At 57.4% G+C, this 16,901-nt stretch overlaps 1 protein-coding gene and 1 pseudogene across 1 annotated transcript; both read right to left on the minus strand.

Annotated features, from left to right (window-relative positions):
• Nucleotides 1-16,901, minus strand: part of LOC131570213 (uncharacterized) — a 1,483,036-nt pseudogene that overhangs the window by 777,486 nt on the left and 688,649 nt on the right.
• Nucleotides 10,232-12,783, minus strand: LOC131570281 (class II histocompatibility antigen, B-L beta chain-like). The gene is made up of 4 exons (XM_058822646.1): nt 12,699-12,783; nt 11,942-12,229; nt 10,840-11,124; nt 10,232-10,266 (listed from the first exon to the last, which is right to left on the minus strand). The coding sequence occupies exons 1-4, from the start codon at nt 12,781-12,783 to the stop codon at nt 10,232-10,234; spliced, it is 693 nt and encodes a 230-aa protein (XP_058678629.1).

Here is a 16,901-nt window from a genome sequence, read left to right on the forward strand (position 1 = left end):
CCGGGGAAGCCAGTGATTATCGCCCTGGAAGCTTCTATTCTTTCATTAAAAACCCTGATGTTTATCTCAGCCAAGTCCAGGAACTAGATGTATATGAATATGACACTGCTCCCTACAAGGATGGTCAAGAGACTTAGTGTGGAGTTTACAATATTTTATACATTAATAGCTTTAATTATCTCTACCATACACTTTCACATCATCTATTACAAGTTTAGGTGTTTCTGGCCAGTCCCTGTGCTCTTGGATATCCCTCAACCCAGCTGTGCTGTCCAACCCCAGATGCTCTTGAGCATATCCTCGATCCGGCAGAATTTTGCACAACCCAGGATGCTCTTGGAATGTTAATTCCTCAACCCGGCAGGTTTTAATTCTGGATGTTCTTGGGCACTCTTATACCTCAAACCAGCAGAATTTTTAGGGTTCCCTTTTTGTCCCGTTTCCTAGTGGATTGGGCTCAGAAACTCCTCTGCTCCCTTCCTCCGTGGGGTCCAGCCCTTCTCTGGGACCCAGTCCCAGTTACCCCGGGGGATTCTCACTCCTGTTAACATTCACTTCGTCTCTCTCCTGGCCACTTACCGCAGAAAGTCCGAAACGCAGTGTGGGAGACTCCAGCACTCACTTGGCAGGTCTGGGACAACCAGCCCTCCTCTCATTCACACACATTCATCCCCCTGTACCTGCCCCCCTGAGAAATACTTACCAATCCCTTTTCCTTCCCGGGTTCTTCGTGCACATTACTACTCTTAGGGGGCCAATTACCACGGGTAGGGAGCCTTTTCCCTTCTCTTTGTTTTGTTGTCTCCTTTTGTCCACCATAACCTGCGTCTGTCGGTCACCCCAGGGGAGACAGAGCGAGGCTGCCAATGGGGCCGGGCGCGCCTTCCCCACTCTGACTCTCCTAAAGCACCGGCAGCAAGGTGTTAGTAACCATCCTCTGCTACCAAATTGTGAAAAACGCCAATCACTTGCTTTTAAAATTTTAAAACCATAATAGTAATAAAATGGGTATGAAAAATAGTAATACAATTAGAGTCATCACAGTTTGGAGAAATCGAATTCGGACAATATGAGACAATAAATACCAAGAGTTACGGATGTCCGGGTACCTTTTTCTGGGCAGCACAAGCCTGAAAAAGGACACCTGTTAACACAGGATTAACCATTAAAAACAATAGCCTGTTGAATATTCATACACTTCATACATGATGCATAAATTCCATTCAAACACGGGATTCTGTCTGGTCAGTGCCAGCTTCTGCCTCTGAATCCTAACAGTGCCTTCGAGGCAGGAAGAAGTTCATTTCTTCTGATAAGAGAGCAATAAATTCTTTTTCTCTGAAAGATTTAGGTATCCTGTGGCTGCTATCTTGCTGCAAGTCCTTTCTTTAAAAAAAGCCTCTTACCAAGCATAGTTTGTATTTTAACATTTTTTAATAACCTAAAACCATATTCAACTCACTAATTAAGAGAATTAATACAGCACTACTTTCTAACACAAGACATATAATATTCATTTTAATATTTGGGATAACCCAATCACAAAATATGCATTTTTTACAAGTATAATCCCACTTACTTCCAGTCTCTCTCAGTTTGGTCCCAGCTGCCACCAGCATGGTTCCAGTTGCTTCCTCAATCAACTCAGTGAGTCCCAGTATGATGCCATTTGCTCCCAGTCAGGCCCAGTATGGGGGATGATGTGCAGGGAGTGCTCACTGTGACACTCAGTTCCTCCCAGTATTAGTCCAGTCACTCCCAGTATGATCCAAATATGAGCCCAGTGTGCTCCCAGTCTCTGCCAGAATAAACCAGTTTTGCTCTGCATGGTTCCAGTTCCTCTCTTTCACCCTCACTTTCCTTCCAGTCACTCCCAGTATCTCCCAGGGTACCCCAGTTCCCTCCACCATCTTTCCAGTTCCTTCCAGTATGATCCCATTTGCTCCTAGGCACTCCCAGTCAGCCTCAGAGTTGTGGCACTCACTGCCAGTATGATCCCAGTCACCACCAGTATGATCCCAGTTCATCCCAGTACAAGCCCAGCAGTTTCCAGTCGCCGCCAGCATGCACCCAGTCACTCCCTGTTCTTCCCAGTTGCTCCCACCATGATCCCAGTTACTCACAGCTGCTCCCAGTCATCCTCAGCATAATCCCAGTCACTCCCAGTATATCCCATTTGCCCCTAACATGGTCTCGGTTACCTCCTGCAGGCTCCTGCTCACTCCCAGTATGATCCCAGTGTCCATCAGTGCGATCACACTCTGCCCTGGCATGGCAATATGATCCCAGAATAATGTCAATACAAACCCAGTACAGTCCCATCACGATCCCAGTATGATCCCAGTATGGTGTCAGTACAGAGCCAGTACAGTCTCAGTATGATCCCAGTATGATATCTGTACAAGCCCAGTGCACTCCCAGTCACTCCCAGTACGATCCCAGTCCAGCCCAGTCCCTGGCAGTGCTGCCACTGCTGGGATCCCCCAGCCCTGTGTGCGTTCCCCCCTGGCGGATGTGCCGAGAGGAGCCCCAAGGGCTGGCAGTGCCCAGGCAGGGTCCCCAGCAATGCCCAGTTTGGATGTGCAGCCCCCAGTTTGCCCAGTTTGCCTCTCCTCTGGCCCGGGCCGGGTTCCCCCCGCCCGCAGCGGCTGGGAGCAGCCGAGAGCCCCGCGCTGCCCATCCCGACCTGTCCCGGCTCCATCCCCGCTCCTGCCGCGGCTGCGAGGGCTGCGGGAACGGGGCACCGAGGGTGTGGCTGCTGCTGGGGGAGGAGGAGGAGGGAGGGAAGGGCAAGGATGAAGGGTGTTATAAATTGGAGTGGACAATCTGCCGAGTGAGTATAATCAGATTAAGAATTTTTATTGATTACAGCAAGCAAGGCAAAAAGCAAATCAGCGCTGGGCGACAGGGGAGTCTCCGCTCCGCCAACTGCCGCCCGCTTCTGGTATTTCGTGGGGTTTGTATACAGTCCTGCTTCCGGGTTGGCGTGTCTTTCAGGGTAGTACTCTGTGCATTCTCCTCCTGTTGTTAGGCGGTCGTAGTCTGCCTTCCGGTGGTCTGAGGATGAAGGCTGGTAGTCTTTCACTTCTTGCCCCACAGTCAACCTTTCCTTAGTTGGTATGGTTGGTCTGGTTCCTGGAACTTCAAGCTTACTGAGCAGATAAGCAAATATTGTGCTATCAATCATAGCAGGCCCGCTACCCATGTCAAGGGCCTTGCCCCTTCCTCCTCGGCTAACAATAGGCACATAGCTATGTATAGTTACACATTGCTTATTTAGCCTTTCAACATATTAGCAGTTTAAGCCTTATGACATTTTGCAGTTTAAGCCTTATGACATTTATTTTGCAGTATATTAGCCCGTTATATTCATCTTGGAACGTTCTAGCTTGTTACATCTTTCATTGCGGTTTTTCTATTATTGGCTTTTCACCTTTTCATAGTCTTTAGCAACTTGATGGACAAACTAAGACATTAACTCATTACAAAGGGGGAGGAGGAGGTGGGGTTAGGGAGGAGGAGCAGGGGGAGGGATGGAAGAGGAGGGATGAAGGCAGAGAGCAGCAATGGAAGGAGGAGAAGGAGGTGGGGTTAGGGAGGAGGAGGAGATGGGATGGAAGGGGAGGGATGGAAGAGGAGAAGGAGGTGGGGGTAAGACAGAGGGGGAGGAGGAGGGGGGAAGGAAGAGGAGGAGCGGGTGGAAGCTGAGGGACAAAGGCAGATGGAGGCTGAGCCGAGGTAGGGAACCACGCTGTCGATCCCTGCCTGAATTCGCAGCCCCCACCTGTGGGATCATTGTCCCCCCAGTCGCACCCATGAGCGAGGAGGGGGAGCTTGGCCGGATATCCCTGCGGGTCCCTGGGTTGGGGTTTTTGGGGGGATGTTTGGAGAATGAAGAAGTCCAAGGCTGAGCAGGAAAGGCCCCTCGGGGGTACATTGGGGGGTGGCAGTGGCGGCTGCTGGCAGAGGCAGCCTGGAGGAGCAGAGCCCTGTGTCCCCCAGGAGCCCAAAGTGGGGAGCCCAGAGAGGGGGGAGCGCCGCCATTGACGGGAGCCTCAAGAGCCTGGAGAGGGGCAGGGGGGACTCCTTGGAGCCACTGCAGCCCAGAGCAGAGAATGAGGGGAGAAGGGAGCCCGGGAGCCCAAACAGCCCCAGCATCCCGAAATAGGCAGAGCGAAGCGGGGGGAGCTTTTGGCACTGGTGGGACTGCCAGCAGCCTGGGCAGGGCGGGCACCGAGGAGAATGGGGACCCCCAATCCAAGCGTGACCCCCAACAGCTGGGACAGGGGGGAACCTCCTGAACACCAGAGAAGAGGGCCAGGGACGGGGAACTTTTGGGAGGCTTTTTCAGGGCTGAATCTGGGTGTTTGGGAGGTTTTTCTGGAGCCCAGAGTTCCAGTGACTTGTAGAGATGGACTTGGGCAGAGGCACCTTCAAACTCAATGTGCTCATCCCTTGTTTTCCCCAAACCAGGATTTCCCATTGCCAACTCCTGGGAGGCTGCGAGGAGGAGGAAGATGCCCCAGGACAATGAGGTAGGTGAGGAGGAAGTCAGTGTGTCTGGAATGCTTGAAATCAGATGGTTTTGAGAAAGCTGCACAAGACAAACCTCAGAGACAGTAGAACTGATTTGAGCTTTGTAGCAGCCAATAGATTGATCAGCAGAAAAATTATATAAGAAGTAGCAAGTAAGGAGAAATAGAACAATGGTCTGTGCATTAACACTTATCTAGAATAACTCCCTAACCTGCGGAAAAGTATATCTAGCAAGATATTAGGAAGTTCCAAGCTTAATACTGGAGCTCTGTGCATTGTTTTTTAAGGCTTACAAGCAGGTATTGTACTTGAAATAAGCAAGCATTTTTTTAACCCTCAATGTGCTTATAGTGCTTGGATAGAACTACTGTCAATATGCTTTTGCTTTGTGTGATTGGTCAAAAACCTTTTAAAGTAAGTTTGAACATGAAGTCCTTTGTCTGCTACCTGTGAAGTGAGCTACAGGCATCTTCGCATTGTCATAACAAAGTAATGAGACAGATGGTTGGAAAATAACACAGCTCAGGATGCATTCCTAGCAGTCCAGTCCTGTTGGTGGTTTGTGCACAGCCCCAAGCTGGCGATGAGTGCCCCTTTCCCCTCTGTGCTGCTCCATCTCCCAGCCCAGCATGGCCCCGGCTGCAGCTCAGCCGTGGCGGGATCTCCTTGCCCTTGCCTGTGGCACGGAGGCAAATCCCATCCTGTCCTTGTCCTTCCTCCCCCAGAGCAGGAGCTGAGCATGGAGAGCAGGGAGGACAAATGCTCGCAGCAGAACCTGGGGGAAGAGGCCGTTTTGAGCGGCTCCACGGCGCAGGAAGACAACGGGGAGGAAAAGCCCTGGAGATGCCGCACCAGGAGGGGCTGCAAACGCAGCCAGCGGGGATGTGATTGGGAAAGAGCCAGCCTGGGCCGGGAAGGCGGCCGGAGACGGAGCCAGAGCTCGGATCTGGTGCTCCATGAGCAGCTCCATGATGGGGAGAAGCCCCACACGTGCGTGGAGTGTGGGAAGAGCTTCAGGTGGAACTCCGAACTGATCAAGCACCAGAGGATCCACACTGGGGAACGGCCCTACGAGTGTGGGGAGTGTGGGAAGAGCTTCAGCCGGAGCTCCAGCCTGATGAAGCACCAGAGGATCCACACTGGAGAAAGGCCATACAAGTGTTCTGAGTGTGGGATGTGCTTCAGAGAGAGCTCCAGCCTGATCAGGCACCAGAGGATCCACACTGGGGAGAGGCCCTAAGAGTGTTCCAAGTGTGGGAAGAGGTTTAAGACCAGCTTCGTTCTCCTCCAGCACTATCAGGTTCACACAGAGGAGAGGCCCTTCTGCTGCCCCGACTGTGGGAAGGGATTCAAGTACAACTCCACCCTCATCACCCACCGGCGCATCCACACTGGGGAGAGGCCCTACGAGTGTCCCCAGTGTGGGAAGAACTTCTCCAGCAGCTCTCCCTTGACCCAACACCAATGGAGGCACCACTAAGGGAAGCCCTGCGAGTGCCCCGAGTGCGGGCAGAGCTTCGTGCGCTGCTCCAGCTCCATCCCCCACTGGAGGAGGCACTTTGGGCACAACCCTGGTCACTCACATTCCCTGTGATTCATGTTGGGAACATACCTGGCTGCTTCTCCTTTTGGTTTGGCCTTAATTTTCCTCTGCTTCACCTTCATCCTTTAAAAACACCCAAAACTGGGTTAAATGAAGGAAATTGATTGAATATATCTGAAGTTCCATAATTTCTCAGTTGTTTTAGAGGGAATTTAGGATTTGGGGACGTTTTCTGTGTGGAGTGCTGCTGTTGCTAAGAGGAAGGAATTCAATGTCACCCTTCTTGTGTAGCTAAGAACTCCTCCCCTGACCCAGACCCCAACTCCACCCTTGGGATACCCTATAAAAACTCCACGGCCCTGCCTTTGCCCTGTCTTTGGGTGGTAAGAAATGGATTCCCAAAGGATCAGCCCTATTCCCACTGGATTCCAAAGGATCACCCTCATTTTTCACTGAATTCCTCGAGGATCACGGTTTTCCCACTGGATTCTAAGACGATCAGCTCTTTTCCACTGGATTCCCAGGGGATCAGGCCTTTTCCCACTGGATTCCAAGGGATCAACCTTTTTCACTGGATTCCAAGAGGATTCTGACTCTGTCACTGTTGTTTTTTTGTTTGTACTACTGCATTTGTATTTTTAGTTTTTCCTAATAAAGAACTGTTTTTTCTACTCCCATATCTTTTCCTGAGAGCCCTTTAATTTCAAATTATTTTTATTATTATTATTATTGTTAGTAGTAGTAGTAGTAGTAGTAGTAGTAGTAGTAATCAAAGGATGGGCCATATAAAATAGTTCATGAAATATGTAAATGAGTATGGTTATGCATGAGGGTCTATGAATATGCAACAGGCTGATGTAATCAAGCCAGAATAATTAAAGGGTTGTCCCCGAAAATAACTGGGGCGTCTTGGTGGCCATAACAACCTTTGCTCCTTTGTCCTTGTCTCCCATGACATCAGCCTGTTGCATATTCATAGACTCTTTGCATATCCATAAACTCATTTACATATCGTAGGAACAAAATTGGCTTCATCCTGTTTGGGGTCCCACCCCCATCCCAGCTCAATTTAGGGTGTCCCATCCCTCTCCCAGCTCAGTTTTGGGATCTCATACCCCTCCCAGCTTAATTTGGCGGTCCCATTCCCCTCCCACCTCAATTTGGGCGTCCCATCCCCTTCCCAGCTCAATTTTTGGGTCCCAACCCTCTATTCCCCACTCTCCCTCCCCTTTCTGATCATTCCCCCAATCCCCTCCCCCGTGTTTGGTTTTGGGTGCTCCAGGCCCCTCATGCTCCATTTTGGGGTCCTGACCCCATTTTAGACTAATTTGGGGTCCCCAGCCCATCCCCAGGGTCACCTTCCCCCCCCCCCACCAAATTCCGCTCCTGGCAACTGATGAATCATCAGCGAGACACGCTCTGATTGGCTGGAAATTACCCGCGCGGTCTCTGAGTATTTACCGCAGTGAGAGGCCTTGGTCTGTGGCTGGCAAGTGATGAGTCAGAGTCGGGCCAGGCGCTGATTGGCTGAAAATCTCTGGGTGGGGCCAGTGCTCTGAGTTTACGGCCAGCAAGTGGAACGTCATCAGTGCCGCGGGATCTTTTTTGGGGTGGGGACGGGAGGAACTTGAGGTTTCTTTGGGTTTAATTATGGTTGGTTTGGGGTTTATTTGGGGTTATTTATGGACTAATTGGGCTTTATCTTGGGTTTTACTTGGTTTATTTCTGTTTATTTGGGGTTATTTGGAAATATTTGTGTTTATTTGGAAGTATTTGGGTTTGTTTGGGTTTACTTGGGTTTTTTCGGAATTACTTGGGGTTCTTGGGGTTAATGTTATTGTATATGGGCTTTTTTTAGTAGTACTTGAAATCATTTGGGGAATTTTGAGTTTAATTTGGGGTTTTTTTGTTTGGGTTTTTTTTGGGTTATTTGGGGCATTTTCTGGTATTGTTTAGGGTTTGTTGGAGGTTCTTTGGGGTTTATTTCGAGAGTTTTGGGGTTATTTAGGTTATTTGTGGTCATGTGGGGTCAAAAAATTCGTCAATGTTTCTCCTGCAAAACACAGGAATTTTTCCTTAAAAGTCTGAGAGTTTTTCCCCAAAAAACCGGGAATGTTCCCTTAAAAATCCGTGACTTTTCCCAGTCAATAGTGACGTGCCCCACCCCAAATCATCCAATCACCGCCCTTCCTCTCCCAAATTAACAAATCACGGTGGACCCTGCCCCAAACCAACCAATCACCGCGGGTCTCCTCTCAGCAAGTCCCGCAGTCTTTGCCTTTATCCAACCAATCACCGGGCGCCTCCCCTCGGCAAAACCCGCCTCCCCCTGCCCCATCCTGTCAATCAGCACACCATCTACGAAACCAACCAATCACCGGGCGTCTCCCCTCAGCAACTCCCGCCCTCCCCGTGTGTACCAGCCAATCAGAGCCGAGCCCAAAGCAGCGCCCCCTGACCCCGGGGCCGGGCATGGAGCGGGCGCCCCCTCCCCCTCCCGTCCCCGGGACCACCTCAGGGACCCCCAGGAGCCGCCCCGGGCTCGGGCGGGTCCTGCGGGAGGCGCTGGAGTGAGCGGGGGAGGCGCTGGGAGAGGACAGGGGGTTCCGGGAGCTGCTGAGGAGGCGCAGGGACAGGTGAGGGGTCCTGGAGGGGTCGTGAGGGGAATTTGGGGAGGGGTCTTGAGGATGTTTGGGGGGGATTTGGGGAGGGTCTGGGGGGAACTTGAGCGGGTTTTAGCAGGGGGTGCTGGGAGGGCTTTGGAGGGGAATTTGAGGAGGGGTCCTCGGGGGGTGTCACGATCTGTCCTCACGGACGGGTTTTGTGATGGTTTGTGGATTTGATCGCAGGGTGCAAAAAGAACCGACACGGTACAAGGGGGTTTGCAATGATAATCGAAACAAATGCACCTTTATTGAATGACCACAGCGAAATGCGATAGAGGGATTAAGGGAGAGAAAAAGATGGGGGAAGAGAGAGACAAAAGAGAGAGAGAGAGAGAAAGAGGGGATAGAGCTACCAAACATAGAGATGAAGTCCTTTGGTCCAGTCCAGTCGAGGATCCACTGTTACGTCGGGGAGATCTCGAAGTCTCTCGCTAACTCAGGGGTTTTTATTATGATAACTCTATTGGAAATTGTGAGGATGGGGAAGCAGATACAATAAGGAATAGATGTAACAGGTAGTCCATGCTCTCATCAGTAAGCGAGAGCCATTGTCTTCTTGGTCCAGCGGTCACAACCTGCAGGCAAACATCTCGCTTTGGTCAGCTTGCCTCCCCCACACACCTGCCCCGGGCTGGGGGTTTCAGTCCCAGTCCTTGGAAGGAGCAGAGGGGCCTTTTCACATGGAGCTTCCATGTCTCAGTCCTTGATGGAGAGGCTCCTTACATCTCAGTCTGTCTGTCCCGGTGGTTGTAAAACAGGTGAGGGTCTTCTGTGGGGGGACCACCTGAAACTCAGGAGAAGTCAAGCGAGGCCGAGAGGTGGGACAGCTCCCAAGGCTGTTGTTGCACAAAGGGCACAGTGCCCCGTTCTTCTCATTGGGCTCAGTGTAGCACACAGCAAACAACAGCTGTGAGAACAGCAACTGAACACTGTGCTCTGGGGTCTCTGGGTCTTGTTGCATGTGACTTTCTCCTACAGAGGAGACGGGGGGCGGGGGTCTTCTCTTCAGTGGTCCTCAAATGACAATCGTGAGGCAGATGAGGGAAAATTCTGACAGACTCTCCCAAGCCACCACCATTTGTCCCCCTCCCTTTGCCCAAATCTCTCCCCATTGCCCCCCCAATAAGCGGCCCCAGGCCCAACTGGGAAGCTTTAATGGGAGCACTGGGAGCAGGCACTGGGCGGGGGCAGAGCGCCAGCGGGGCTGGCGGGGACACGGGACCCCCCAAAATCAGCGGAGCGGGGACAGAGCCAGGGGTCCCGGCCGGGCCCGAGCCCACGGGGAGCGGCTGCGGCCGCCGCCGGCTCAGGAGCTCCTTTGGCAGAGAAAAGGGGGTGACACCGGGCTGGGGGCCCCGGCAGGAGCGCACACGCTCCGCCACGGCGGGGACGCCACCCCCGGCACCCGCCCTGACCTTCTTGCGCAGGGAGAAGCCGAGCCCCAGCGCCAGGAAGACCAAGCCCAAGACGAAGCCCCCGATGCCCGTCAGCATCTTGCTGCGGGCGGCGGCGGCGGCATCTCTGGGGGGTCCGCAGGGCTCAGCATCCCCAAAATCTCTCACCGACACCCCGAGCCCTTCCCAGCGCCCTCCCTGTGGCCCCCGGCCCAGCCGGGACCCCCTGAAACCTCCCCTCGATCCCTTTCTGTCCTGCCCAGGAGGCACCAAAGCCCCTCCTGTCCCTCTCAGCATCCCACAGCCCCCTCCCAGTTGCCCCCAGCACCCCAGGAGCCCCAAAGCCTCTCGCAGTCCCTTGGCAGCCCCAGCAGGACTCAGCCAGAGCCCTCCCAGTCTGTGCCCAGCACAACCGAGCTCATGGCGAGCCCCGCTTTGCCATCGCCGATCTCCTTCCAGCCCCTCGGGGCTCACTGCGATCCCTCCCAGTCACACCCAGCACCCCCAAACTCCCTCCCAGTCACGCCCAGCGCCCCCCCAAGCCCATCCCATCCTCTCCAGCATCCCCCAAACCCCTGCCCAGCCCTTGCCCAGCCCCCAGCCCCTCTCCCAGTCCCAGCCCGGCTCCCTCCAGCTCCCTCCCAGTAGCTCCCAGCACAGCCCAGTGGCTCTGCCAGCGCCCCCAGGGGCTCCCCCGTACCCCAGTGCCGCCTCAGGGGCTGCTCCAGGCTGACGTGCTCCACCTGGCAGCTGTAGCTGAGCCCGCGCCGGGGCGGCGTCTCCAGCAGCACCAGCAGCTGGTAGGTCCAGTCCCCGTTGGGGACCACGTTGGTGGCCACCACGTGCTCCGAGAGCTCCTGCTGGCCCTGGAACCACCTCACCTGGATGGCAGCAGGGTAGAAATCCATCACGGAGCAGAGCAGGCGGCCGGGGCCGGGCTGGGAGCTCGAGGGGGGCACCAGCGAGATGGACACGCTGCGGGGCACTGGGAGAGAGAGAGAGAGAGAGCGGGGACACACTGGGATCAGCTGGGGGGCACACTGGGAGAGAGAAGGGAGGGCTGGGCTGGGCTGGAGAGTGAGTGGGAGTGCACTGGGAGAGACTGGGGATGGATTGGAAAGGAATGGAATGGGCTGGGAATATACTGGGAGGTACTAGAAATAGACTGGGAGGGAGATTAATGGCACTGAGAGAGGTGGGAGGGGATGGGGGGTAGTTGGAGAGAAGGCGGAGGTCTGGGAATGAACTGGCAATTAACTCGGATTGACTGGAAATTGACTTGGAGGGGCTGGGTGGAACTCGGAAGGACTGGGAGGGACTGGGGCGGCATTGAGAGAAATAGGAAGGGGTGAGGGGCCAAGGGATTGAGGATTGTGATCTGGGAATGAACTGGGAATGGACAAGGAATGACCTGAGTAGAAGTGGGAGGGACTGAGAAGGCACTGGGAGGGATCTGGGAATGGACTGGGAGGGACTGGGACGGCCTTGGAGGAACTTTCATGGAACTGGGATGATGTGCGCGGCGCTGGGAAGCCGCGTCCAGCGCGGGGCACTCGGCGCTGCGGATCTGCCTGGCAACAGATGAGTCATCACAGAGACGCAATCTGATTGGTTAAAAACCGTCAGCTTTACGCGTCGCATATAAGGACGCGCGGGGGATCACAGGGGGAGACAACGGGGTCACTGAGGGCGACAGGGGGCCCCGGGGATGGGCACAAGGAGGGCTGAGGGCTCTGGCGCGATTCCCAGGGAGATTTTGAGGGGCTTCAGGGTCATTGGCAGGGCAGAGCCCGAGGGGACACGCTCGGCCCCGCGCTCAACTCGGCGCTCAGTGATTAACGGGGTAGACCCCTCGTACCAGACTCTGCAGAACCACTCCCCCGAAGTCCTTTGGTACTCCAGCCACATCGGGTCTTTGTTTAAACGCCTGGCATTCATCGCCCCATACGGGTTGAATTCCACGTTCAGCCCCACGTTGCTGTCGTGCACCAGGTACTGCTCCCGATCGTAGATGAGCGTCTCCACGGACCTTATCTTCTGCGTGCCGTTAATGAAGTAACATTCCTGCTCTCCCATATGCAGGAACACCACTGTAAGTGCAGGACACAGCTCAGGGGGTGCCCCAGCAACCCCAGCACCCGCAGAGTTCCGGGGGGCCACCCTGGATTCCCCGCTCCACACCCCCTGTGCCCCACGGCGGCCATGGGACCCTCCTGCCCGCGCTGCCGCTTCCTCTTTGCCGCCCTTCCCCCATTTCCCCTTCCACATCCTCTCCCCTGCCACTCCGACCGCAGCAAGATCTATTTTAGGTCCCTATTCCCCATTTTCCCACAAATTCCCCAAACCCCAGGCCCCTCCCACTCAGATATGGTGTCCCACCTCCCCTTTTCCCCGCTTCCCCACCCTCTCCCACCCCTCCCTCCGCTCCCCCCACCCCTCAGCCCCTCCCGCTCTCCCTTTGGGGGGTCCCTTCCTCCTCCCCCTCCATTCCGGGCTCCCCGCTTAGCCCCCTTTTCCCCCTTCTCCACCCCGTCCCAGCGCCTCCCGACCCCCGCTCACCCGAGAGCTCCGCGCCCGCACCCGGGGGGGCTCCCAGCACCACCATTGCCACCAGCAGGGCCCCAGCTGCCGCCCCTCGCCCCATGGCCGGGGCCGGGCAGGGAGCAGCAGCCCCAAAGCAGCCGCGCTGCGCTGGGAGCGCCAGTCCGGAGCAGGGCGGGCTCGGCAGCGCCGCGCGCTCTCATTGGCTGCCGCCGCTTCTGGGCAGCGATCGGCCACGGGCTCTGCCCGGCAACCGATGAGGCAACGACCCGAGCTCTCATTGGCTGTACTGCCTCCTGCCTGCGCCGCCATTGGCTGAGGCCTTTCCGGGACGCTGCAGCCCCGGGCTGGGGGTTTTTTGGGCAGGGGGAACCTTGGGGCGCTGGGCAGGTGGGAGCTCAGGTGAGCCCAGCAATGCGTGCCCAGGTGCGCGGCATCTCAGGGGTGTCCGTGGCGAGCGGTGACGCTGGCCCGATGCCAGGCACCCCCAGAGCCGCTCTGTCCCTGCCCCCCGCAGCCGCACAGGGACAGAAAATGGAACCGAGGGTTCCTGCGTGGGGACAAGGACCGGGAGAGATCCCGCAGCAAATCCCGCACGGGCACAACAGACCCGGCCTGGGCACACGGAGGGAATTTATTACCAACCAAATCATAGCAGCACAAGGAGAAGGGAAAGAAATCTCTCCAACACCTTCCCCCTGCCCAACACGGATCAGCCAGAACAGGGGTCACCAGGGCTCTGCCCAGCGGGGGTCACTGGGGATTATCCAGCGTGGATCCTCCCACGGGGCATGGAGATGGAGCGGCGCACGGAGCTCGTCCCGCTCCGGGCACTGCGGATTCCGCGGGCAGCAACCCCTCCCCCCCGGGCCCAGCCCCCACCCTTTGTCCCCCTCCCTTTGCCCAAATCCGTCCCATCGCTCCCCCCAAACCCCTCCCCATCGCCCCCCAATAAACGGGCCCGGGGCCAACTGGGAAGCTTTTCTGGGAGCACTGGGAGCAGGCACTGGGCGGGGGCAGAGCGCCAGCGGGGCTGGGGAGGGACACGGGACCCCCCCAAAATCAGCGGAGCGGGGACGGAGCGGGGGGTCCCGGCCGGGCCCGAGCCCACGGGGAGGGGCTGCGGCCGCCGCCGGCTCAGGAGCTCCTTTGGCAGAGAAAAGGGGGTGACACCGGGCTGGGGGCCCCGGCGGGAGCGCACACGCTCCGCCACGGCGGGGACGCCACCCCCGGCACCCGCCCTGACCTTCTTGCGCAGGGAGAAGCCGAGCCCCAGCGCCAGGAAGACCAAGCCCAAGACGAAGCCCCCGATGCCCGTCAGCATCTTGCTGCTGTCGGCGTCCGGCGGCATCTCTGGGGGGTCCGCAGGGCTCAGCACCCCCAAAACCTCTCACCGACACCCCGAGCCCCTCCCAGCGCCCTCCCTGTGGCCCCCAGCCCAGCCAGGACCCCCTGAATCCTCCCCCCGATCCCTTTTTGGCCTGCCCAGGAGCCACCAAAGCCCCTCCCGTCCCTCTCAGCAACCCACAGCCCCCTCCCAGGTGCCCCAAGCGCCGCAGGAGCCCCAAAGCCTCTCGCAGTCCCTTGGCAGCCCCAGCAGGACTCAGCCAGAGCCCTCCCAGTCTGTGCCCAGCACAACCGAGCTCATGGCGAGCCCCGCTTTGCCATCGCCGATCTCCTTCCAGCCCCTCCGGGCTCGCTGCGATCCCTCCCAGTCACACCCGGGACCCCCAAACTCCCTCCCAGTCACACCCAGCACCCCCAAACTCCCTCCCAGGCACACCCAGCACCCCCAAATTCCCTCCCAGTGCCCACCAGGACTCCTCAACCCCATCCCACCCTCCCCAGCATCCCCCAAACCCCTTCCCAGCCCTTGCCCAGCCCCCAGCCCCTCTCCTACTTCCAGCCCGGCTCTCTCCAGCTCCCTCCCAGTGGCTCCCAGCACAACCGAGCGGCTCTGCCAGCTCCCCCAGGGGCTCCCTCGTACCCCAGTGCCGCCTCAGGGGCTGCTCCAGGCTGACGTGCTCCACCTGGCAGCTGTAGCTGAGCCCGTGCCGGGGCGGCGTTTCCAGCAGCACCAGCAGCTGGTAGGTCCAGTCCCCGTTGGGGACCACGTCGGTGGCCACCACGTGCTCCGAGAGCTCCTGCTGGCCCTGGAACCACCTCACCTGGATGGCAGCAGGGTAGAAATCCATCACGGAGCAGAGCAGGCGGCCGGGGCCGGGCTGGGAGCTCGAGGGGGGCACCAGCGAGATGGACACGCTGGGGGGCACTGGGAGAGAGAGAGAGAGAGGGCGGGGACACACTGGGATCAGCTGGGGGGCGCTGGGAGAGAGAGGGGAGGGCTGGGGTGGGAGGGACTGGGAGATATGTGAGTGGATAGGGTTGACAGGCAGAGAGGGTGGACGTGTGGGAATGAACTGGGAATGAATCGTCAACAGACTGAAAATGAACTGGGAATGAGCTGGGAAGTAGTTGGAGGGTCTGAGATGGCACAGGGAGGAACTGAGAATGGACTAGGGGGTACTGGGAATATACTGGGAAGCACTTGGGATAGACTGGGCGGGAGTTGATAGGCACTGAGAGAGGTGGGAGAGAGTGTGGGGGTCTGGGAGTGAACTGGGAATGAACTGGGAATAGCGTGGTAATGGTCTTGGAGGGATTGGATGGGAGTGGGAGAGACTAAGGTTGGACTGGGAGTAACTGGAAATTGACTGGAAATGGACTGAGAGTGGCGCTGACAGAAATGGGCGTGGGTGAGGGTCCCGTGGACTGAGGATGGTGACCTGGGAATAAACTTGGAATGAGCTGAGAATGAACTGAGTATAAGTGAGAGACACTGAGGAGGCACTGGGAGGGATCTGGGAATGGACTGGGAGGCACTGGGATGGAACTGGGAATGAATTGCACGTCACTGTGATGCCGAGTCCAGCGCGGGGCACTCAGCGCTGCGGATCTGCCTAGCAACAGACGAGTCATCAGAGAGACGCAATCTGATTGGCTAAGAAGCGTCAGTTGTACGTGTCGCTGAAATGGACGCGCGGGGGGCCCTGGAAGGGACTGGCATGGACTGGGGGGTTCACTGAGGGGGACAACGGGCCCCGGGGATGGGCACAAGGAGGGCTGAGGGCTCTGTGGCGTTTCCCAGGGAAGTTTTGAGGGGCTCTAGGGTCACTGTCAGGGCAGCGCCCGACAGGACACGCTCTGCCCCGCGCTCACCTCGGCGCTCCGTGATGAACGGAGTCATGCCCTCGTAGTTTTGCCGGCAGTACGTGTCCACCGAAGACCGTCTGTACTCCAGTGTGTCAGGGTCACTGTTCCAGCGCACGGCACACCTCTCCCCATAGGGAGTGAACCCCACGTAGTGCCCCACGTCGCTGTGGAAGGTCGCGTACTGCTCCCGGTTGTAGATGTACCCCAGCACGTACCTCACCTTCTCCGTGCCGTTAATGAAGTGACACTCCTGCTTTGCCATTGCCTGAAACACCCCTGAAGGTCCAAGACATAGGTCAGAGGGTGCCAAACCCAGCACCCCACATCAGCACCCTCAGAGCTCCGGGGGCCACCCTGGATGCCCACTCCGCAACGTCTGAGCCCCACGGCCGCCATGGGACGCTCCTGCCCGCGCTGCCGCTTCCCCTTTGCCGCCCTTCCCCCATTTTCCCTTCCACATCCTCTCACCTCCCACCTCCGGCCGCTCCCCAAATCACTTTTGGGGTCCCATTTCCCCATTTTCTCACAAATCCCCCAATCCCCAGCCTCCTCGGGCTCAGTTTTGGGGTCCCCCCCCTTTGGGGTCCCGCCCTCCCCTTTTCCCCCCTTCCCCACCCTCTCCCACCCCTCCCTCCCCTCCCCCCACACCTCAGCCCCTCCCGCTTTCCCTTTGGGGGGTCCCCTCCTCCTCCCCCTCCATTCCGGGCTCCCCCCTTCCCCTCTTTTCCCCCTTCTCCCTCCCTGTCCCAGCGCCTCCCGCCCCCCGCTCACCCGAGAGCTCCGCGCCCGCAGCCGGGGGGGCTCCCAGCACCACCAGTGCCGCCAGCAGGGCCCCAGCTGCCGCCCCTCGCCCCATGGCCGGGGCCGGGCAGGGAGCAGCAGCCCCAAAGCAGCCGCGCTGCGCTGGGAGCGCCAGTCCGGAGCAGGGCGGGCTCGGCAGCGCCGCGCGCTCTCATTGGCTGCCGCCGCTTCTGGGCAGCGATCGGCCACGGGCTCTGCCCGGCAACC

This window comes from Ammospiza caudacuta, chromosome 33, assembly GCF_027887145.1.
Source record: "Ammospiza caudacuta isolate bAmmCau1 chromosome 33, bAmmCau1.pri, whole genome shotgun sequence".
Taxonomy (NCBI): domain Eukaryota; kingdom Metazoa; phylum Chordata; class Aves; order Passeriformes; family Passerellidae; genus Ammospiza; species Ammospiza caudacuta.

Bases quoted from the DNA above. Each gene is read 5' to 3' on its own strand.
- LOC131570281 (XM_058822646.1), bottom strand. From the start codon at position 12,783: ATGGGGCGAGGGGCGGCAGCTGGGGCCCTGCTGGTGGCAATGGTGGTG. The intron at 12,230-12,698 runs GTGAGCGGGGGT...CTGCACTTACAG, and splicing joins TGCGGGCGCGGAGCTCTCGG to TGGTGTTCCTGCATATGGGA. The intron at 11,125-11,941 runs GTGTCCCCTCGG...TCTCTCTCCCAG, and splicing joins AGTTGAGCGCGGGGCCGAGC to TGCCCCGCAGCGTGTCCATC.